The sequence below is a fragment of the Lactuca virosa genome, chromosome 6 (assembly GCF_052849685.1).
Source record: "Lactuca virosa cultivar CGN04683 chromosome 6, Lactuca_virosa_CGN04683_v6, whole genome shotgun sequence".
In the NCBI taxonomy this organism is placed as follows: Eukaryota; Viridiplantae; Streptophyta; class Magnoliopsida; order Asterales; family Asteraceae; genus Lactuca; species Lactuca virosa.
The window spans coordinates 203,883,432-203,891,529 of NC_136431.1; the positions used below are offsets into that span (position 1 = coordinate 203,883,432).

The window sequence follows — 8,098 nt, forward strand, 5'->3', positions numbered from 1 at the left end:
TATGAAGTTAATCTTTGGAACCTTGGTATTTATTTTTCACTAATATATTACATAGAGTCCAAAAAACTTAGATAAATTTGAGTTGAATACTCGTGAGATGTATTCGACTCGTTGTTTGTTTTTTACATACCGAACTTGATAAAATTTAACCTTAGACAAGGTCTAACTCAAATACCTAATAAATGCTCAAATGGTTTATATGTTTATCAAATTAGTTATAATGTCTCTGTCTCAACAAAAAAATAACATAATTTTGGTTAATAAATAGAATAAAAAAGTAAAATATGCTAATGTTTTATTTTTTAAACAAAAGGATATGTGTAAAATAGAAATTAACATGTCATTTTACATAAACTAAAACAATAATATGGAGAGAGAGAGGCATAAAATGAAATTATAAAAGCGAAAGAGGGGTATTGACGAATGAAATCAAATGCGTTTCAATAAAACCACCAAAAAAACCCCACGAGCTTCAGACACATATACTCTCACGACTTGAACGAACGAAGAAGAAGATCGCGACTGTGTGTAAACACCGATCACTTCTTTACATCACTTCATCGATCAATCACTTTCGGTATAATCCATTGTCTCTTAACTTTAATCGATCATGCGTATCGATCAATTTCAATCGTCAATTTTGCTTAATTTGAAGTACGAATCGATTTTTCACTCCGGAGGTTGTCATTAGGGTTGAACGTTTTTCATGATGTTAAATGAGTGTGTATGTTGGTCGATTTGATCTTCGGATGACGTGAATTGTTAAATTTTTAGGTTTAATCTGTTGCGCTACAGGTTAGATATGGCAAATGTGAAATGTAAGCTGAGGTTTTGAGTTTATTTCATCGATTTTAAGCCAGGTAAATCCGATGAGGAAAAATTTATTTTTAGGTTTTTTGAAAGGGTTAATATAGAGCTCGGCAACAAGAAAATACACAAAATGTTGTGCCTTTTTTTATTCATAAAAAAGAACAATCATTTGGCTCTGGAACGCAAAACATCTAATTTTTTATCTGATGTTCGACTTTTTAATTTCTGAGAAAGCTAATAGCCATAAACTACAAATGAAAAAACTTGGCTATTAAATCTGTGATAGATTTAGGAGGCTTTTTCCATTTAGAATATGTACTAAGCTCAGCATGAGAAGTCAGATATAGCTCCTGGTGGAAGGAGTACCACTTATGTTTGCAGCATGTCTTCCAGTCATGGGTTGTTTCTCCTATGAAGGACATTAAAATGGAATGTTAATTGGTTAATGCATCATCGTAATGGTTTCAACGTCAAGAACTAGTTTCTTATAGTTTTAATAGTTATAATGTGTTTTTTCCACTTTTTTCTTCTGATTCTGACATATAGATTTACTGTGGTTGTATTTAGTTGTAAATAGTCTGATGATGCCTATGTGGTATAACTTTAGTTTACTTGCAAATCGTGTGAAATAGAGTATAGCTTCACTGTTTTATTACATATTATATTGAAAGGTGCAATCTTTTTAAAAATTTCAGAAATTCAGTTGCTGTTCTGAAATGCTAAATTTTCTTGACATGTCTATCCAATGTTTTGGGCTTTGGCCAATACATTAGTTGTTTTTGTGGGTTTCTTAGTTTGTTTGCATACAAGCTCTTTCTAAAATACATGTTCCAAATATTATGGTTCAGGGTTTAGAATTTATTTCAAGATTCGATAATTTTCGTATGTCGGAAACATTTATGTTTCATAAAGTAGTTGTGAACATATCTATTTTTATTTGGCAAGTGGTAATTCTCACGTGCTCGTACCTCGAAGGTCACCCCAAATCCAAATTTATGCAAGTTTTTATTTTTAAGGTAACAAAAGTCATAAATATTTGATCCTGGCATTTATATCCTGATCACGAAACGTGCAACACATTGTAACCTAAACAATCTAGTAATATCCACGTGCCTCTAAATTGTGTATTGTTTCTTTGATCCATCCTTTTCTTTAATTAAATAATGTTATCCTGCCACATTATATAAGTTTTTGTATAGCTTTGTTAATTCCCAATCATTTCTTCTCTTTCTTATTTCAGAGATAGTGCTGCTGCTAAAATAATTCCCAACCAATAAGACAAGAGACGAATGATTTGATGCCATTTGTCTTGAATTTCCTCAACAATGTCCGGGATACTTAATGTATTTTCTGTTCTCCATTCTTATCTTTGTTCTTAATATTTCTTTCGCCACTTCACACTCGTGCATTACTCTCTTAATTTATTCATTCATGAAGTCATATGAACTTTTGTTTGCAGTCAGGTGTTAATGGGTCAACATCAACTTTTCCAGATGCCACTGGAAGAGCTTTTACATCAGCATTTTCTGCTCAATTAGGTTCATCTGCTGCTGATATGAACCACACTGATGCAATAGGTGCACTCAAAATTTAAAATTTTGTACTTTTCAGTTATGGGATCCCTTTATACTCACTTGGTAAAAGATTTGCTAGGATTACGAAGCATGAATGGGAACTTCAACATTCCCAGCATGCCTGGAGCATACACTTCAAGAAATTCAGGATTAAATGGTCCTTTGAATGGTGTACAACCACCTGCAGGAAGTTTATCTAATGGACGATATGCAGTAAATAATCTTCCTGTTGCACTTTCTCAGGTATTATAATCTTGAAACACATTGTCAATTCATTACTCACCATCTCTCTTTTCTCTCATCTTTAAAACACTCTGTTTACTATTAGTGTATCTTAAATTTTCTATTATATTTGGGATTATTCTCATGTACACAAAATTTTCATGTGTGCTTCATGAAGCAATCTGCTGCTAGCTCACTTGGACTTTCAGGGATTACAAATAATGGAGGTACACAGTTGTACTGGGTCGAGTAAAACATGATTTATATATTGAAATTTGTGCTATCAAATATTCAAATGTATAGTTCCATTCTTTAGTTCCTCATTTCTTGAAGAGTATGATTTCAGGGTCAGGTTTAGGTCAAAGTTTAGGAAACAGAGAACAAATTATAAGCTCCATGGCAATGGGTAACCTTGTTAATGGGGGCAACATTGGAAGAAGTTTAAGCTCTGGCGGACTCAATATGCCTGGGGTTGCTTCTCGCCTGAATCTAACTGGTAACAGTAGATATGTTTTACATTCTTGTAGATAAATCATTTTATTTAATTCAAAAGAGTAACTTGGTGTGTTGTTTGAATGACACCTGGCACTTTAGCACCCCAGATGGTGTCTCTGCTAGGAAATTCATACTCTGGTGGCGGTGGGCCACTTTCACAAAATCAATTTCAAGGAGGGAATAGTCATTTAAGTTCAATGGCATTGTTAAGTGAGCTCAATCGTGACCATTCTTTTGACATGAATGATTTCCCTCAGTTATCTGGGCATCTTACCTCTGCTGGTGGTTCTCAAAGACAACTAGGTATTATTATTATTATTATTACCTTTTTGGTTAATCTTTTTTTATTGCTGTAAAGAGGGCACTACAGTAATATTGTTGGTTTTTACTGTGCAGGGGGGTTGGCACGCAGGCAGAATGTGGGATTTATGCAACAAAATCAAGAATTCAGCATTCAAAATGAAGATTTTCCTGCTTTACCTGGATACAAAGGTACATTAGTCATCTTATCTATTATGATCCTTGAAAATATAAGTTACTAATGATGTGATTTCTAAATAGAAGGATGAAATGGTCATTTACTCAGATTCAGACAGTTTATTCAGTCCAGAAAAGAAACAGTCTATGCATATAGCGCTTTATTCACACAGGCATCACTTTATCTATACTTGACTTAATGGAAAAAAGAAAAGAAAAAGAAACAACCTTTAATTTAGTAAAGAGGAAGGATAGCTTAGTTTTGGTCAATGTGCTGACCTGGCAGAGTCTTACGTGTATTAAAATGAGAGAAAGCTCCAAAATTTACCGACAACGAATACTCCACGTGTTTATTTGACAAAATAAAATTTATAAATTCTACCAACCTCACCGACTCACTCACAGACTTAAAATCTTGATTGTTTCTTCTTTTTCTAGAGCACTTCACCTTCCTCATTTTGAACTCCATTTGGGGAAATTATAATCCAAGAATCTCTTTCTTTCTGTCGATTGTTTTGAGTATTATTGTTCTGTGTTCTATCTGAAAACATGGGAGGTATGTTTTTTTTTTTTTTTATTTATTTTTTTTATTTATTTTTTATGTAATCATAATCAAATATAAAAAAACTAGATTCTATTTATATGAATCATATTTACCACATCAGATTTCATCTTCCCTAAAATGTACATCCGATTTATATACCGCTTTTGCTTATATTGAATAACAACTATTTCTGTAAAGATTTGAGGTATCTTTGGATACAGTTGTTCTAGAAAAGCTGCAACTTTTTTAATTTGTTGCTGAAGTTGCTTGGTTTTTAATTTCTCATAAAATGGTTTGTTGAATTTTCTATAAACTCTCAAAGCTTGATCAAGATTCAAGAGTCAAACCTTCATGTACTTAATACTTAATAGGGGATATTACATTCTACTTTATGTTTACTAACAGCATGCGATCTAAATTTATAGATCAATTAAATTTTTATCTTCTTTATTTTTGTTGTTGTTGATGATATTATTGTCGTATGAAGTCTTCCAATATATTTTTGTTCTCACGGAATGTGATTCTTTCTCCTGGGCTGAATTTCATTCCATTCCTTGATATATTTATAACTATTAATTACTTTAATTTATTCAATATTCAACAACACGAATCCTTTCCAAAAACTAAATAAAACTTTAATTAAATTAGTTTTAGTCAGTTTCAAACAATAACTAAAAATATTATTTTATTGTAATTCTATTTTGAGATTTCATGGTATTTAATCTAATTTAAAGTTTTAGTTTTGTGATTTTTGTGGCGATATCTTTGTATATGATTTTTGTAGCGATATCTGGATATTTGATAAAAGTTCAATTTTATAAAATTCTGTTCCTGTATTTATTTATCAATTTAATGCCATTTACTTTTCCAGTTGTACTAAAAAACAAAATGTTTGAATGACTCATTCCATTCCCTCAAGCCAACCAAACATAATAATGGAATGTAATGACCATATTATTTTTTATTTATAAAAAAAGTTATGATGGGTTTTTTCCTATGACAGGTGGCAATGCAGATTTTCCGGTTAATATGCACCAAAAGGAACAACTTCGTGACAATGTGGTGTCCATGATGCAATCCCAACAACATTTGCCTGTACAAACTTCATTTATTATTAATAAAGCAAATTTAATAAACTAGGCAAGAAATAATATTTTATTATTTTTTATTCCCAGGTGGGAAGATCAGGTGGATTCAGCTTGGGAGGTGCATATTCATCACATCAACAACAGCAGCATGCTCCAATAAACGGTGGTGGGGGTGGGCCCTCCTACCTTCCTGCAAACACTCAAGATCTCCATTTTCATGGCTCTGAGGTGGAGTTTATAACTAATACAGCTTCTGGTTGTGTTTTATGGTAAAATCCATCAAACTCATATCATATGACACTATTTTTTTTTTCAGGCAAGGAACAGCGGGATGCTTCCAACGGGATCACGACCCGTGAGTGTATCGGGTGGGTCCTACGATCAACTGATGCAGCAATACCAACACTTCCAAAAGCAATCCCAAATACGCCTAGTCAGCCCCTTCAGAGACCAAGATCTAAAATCCCCTCAACCATCACAATCCCCTGCTGACCGATTCGGTTTACTTGGTTTACTAAACGTAATCAGAATGAACAATCCCGATTTAACCCCTCTTGCTCTTGGAATCGACCTCATGACACTCGGCCTAAATCTAAATTCACCCGATAATCTTTATAAAAAATTCTCATCTCCATGGTCCGATGAATCCGCTAAAGGAGAACCTCATTTTTCCATTCCCGAATGTTTCAACACCAAACAACCAGCTCCTTTAAACGTAATCTTTTTTTATTTATTTTATAAAAATGGCTACCTTAACGGATCTGATTTCTATTTTTTTTTTTGTATAAAAATGCAGCAAGATAGCTTCTCTAGATTTTCCCCGGAGACTTTGTTTTATATATTTTACAGCATGCCGAAAGACGAGGCCCAGTTGTTTGCTGCAAATGAACTGTATGTACTTTTTTTTTTTATTTATAAAATGTGAAATATAAAAGAAATGAAAGTAGGTTGGTGTAATGAGAAATTACATTTGTTTTGTTGCATGCAGGCACAATAGAGGGTGGTTTTACCACCGAGAGTTGCGTTTATGGTTCTCAAGAGCTCCAAACATTGAACTCTTAGTCAAAACAGCTACTTATGAAAGAGGTTGTTATTACTGTTTTGACCCCAACACCTGGGAAACAATTCGAAAGGTTCGTTCGTTCCTTCCTATTTTAATTATTATCTAGTTTTTAAATCTTTACTTTATATTATAAGGGTTAATCTCGTTAATGGGTAATCAACTATCTTTTTTTACAAAATCACTATTGTTCTAAAAAAACCAAATAGTTTGTTACCCATTTATGACATTAACCCGTATTATCAATCAGCAAGTATTCAACATAATATATAATAGATTAAGTTGTTTTGAGTCTAAAAATAAGTCTTTTTTTTATATTTATTTTTGGTCCTTATTTCAAAGTTTCGTTTTGGTTTTGGTCTTGGTTCTTGTGCCGTTAAATGTAACTAGTCAGCTGTTAGATTTTTTTTTAAAAAATGACCATTTTGCCCTTGGACCAAACTCTAATCCACATGGACCACATTTGTAATCTACTCATAATTTTAGGCCAAATTCCGTAAAACTGCTATAGTTTGTTTTTTTGCTCTAACCACTGCAAGATTTTTTTTTCCTGGTTTAACCACCAAGTTTTTATTTTATTTTTTAATGTAAGGGTTCCCTGGCAATGAATTGCTAAAAACTACATGAAGAATAATATTTTTCTAGTTAAAATTGTTTTTTTCAATACATTCAATGTTTTTTATGGTTGAAACGAGCAAATTCTGAACTATAGTGGTTTATATAGAATTTAAAGCTCTATGTTATGTAGTGTTTAATAAAAGCAAAACTCTCAATGGTGAAATCAGAAAAATATTCTTTAGGTGGTTAAACTGAAAAAATTACAGTGGTTTTTATGGAATTTGGCTAGTAATCTTATTGTCAAAATATTTTAATATGTTGAAGTGTGGATTTAATTTCGTATATAAAATTTAATAAATAAAGTTATGAGTAAATCACAAATTAGAAAATAATTTAGAAATAATAGAATAAATATTTAAATCACATGTTTGGTCCCTTGTGGTATACTGTCTTTTTTGAGTTTGGTCAAGGGACAAAATGGTAATTTAAAAAAATCCAACAGCTGAGTAGTCACTTTTAACGACACATGTACCAAAAATTTAAAGATATACATTTTTGGACCCAAATCAAAGAGAATTTCAAACCACAAGGACCATTTCTAGAAATTTCTCTTTATAAATTTATATAACAAGTTTCTGATTTGCAGGACAACTTTGTTGTGCAATATGAAATGGTGGAAGACAGGCCGGTGGTCCCGCGTCGTTAGCAGTTTGTTTGATTTGAAAAAAAAAAGTTGATGAGTTAATGAATTATGAATGGTTTAGAGGTTATATACTAAAGGACTAAAAAAGTAAGTAAATCCAAATGTGGGTGCATAATGGAAGAAGGGTAAAAGTTAGAAAAATTGTGTTTAAAAAGATGATGTTTGTGTTTTTAGATTCCGACTCTCTCCTGGTTATAAACCTGTTTTAGAAATGACAAATATATGTTGTACTTTAAATTTAAATCTTTGGTTTATCGTTGCTTTCATGCTTTACAACTTGTACATCATGCATTACCGGTTGAAATTTCCATAACTTGCATTATTTTGGTTAAGACCTAAGAATAAATATCATTTTTTTATTTATAAATTTGGTCCTTGTTGGACTATCATAACGATTGTGTGTCTTGGGCTCGAGTTAATATTACATTTTTAAAATTTTGAGGGGTGAGTGTTGGGATCTCCAAACTGAAAATCACCTCACTGGTACTTGTACCGGTTTACAAGAATATGTTTGGTTATTGCTTCATTTGACAGTGCAAATTTGGTCTGGTTTTTTTAACAGGTCGG

The 8,098-nt window shown here is 32.2% G+C and overlaps 1 protein-coding gene and 1 non-coding gene across 3 annotated transcripts; one reads left to right on the plus strand and one right to left on the minus strand.

The window, feature by feature from the left end:
• Positions 1-408: 408 nt before the first annotated feature.
• LOC145119750 (putative NOT transcription complex subunit VIP2) lies at positions 409-7,774 on the plus strand. Of its 2 annotated transcripts, none has more exons than XM_079055465.1 (14): positions 409-577; positions 2,051-2,153; positions 2,270-2,387; positions 2,455-2,627; positions 2,785-2,833; positions 2,953-3,102; positions 3,201-3,404; positions 3,498-3,593; positions 5,126-5,217; positions 5,298-5,438; positions 5,527-5,925; positions 6,007-6,101; positions 6,199-6,343; positions 7,475-7,774. In XM_079055465.1, exons 2-14 carry the CDS (start codon positions 2,136-2,138, stop codon positions 7,532-7,534), a joined length of 1,740 nt encoding a protein of 579 aa, XP_078911591.1. In that variant the 5' UTR covers positions 409-577; positions 2,051-2,135; the 3' UTR covers positions 7,535-7,774. The 2 variants fall into 2 exon arrangements, with proteins under 2 accessions (XP_078911591.1, XP_078911593.1); XM_079055467.1 differs by having other exon boundaries at positions 2,464-2,627.
• LOC145122910 (small nucleolar RNA snoR35) lies at positions 2,298-2,378 on the minus strand. The gene has a single exon (XR_013714806.1). It is a non-coding gene; the product is annotated as a small nucleolar RNA snoR35 (small nucleolar RNA).
• Positions 7,775-8,098: the final 324 nt, after the last annotated feature.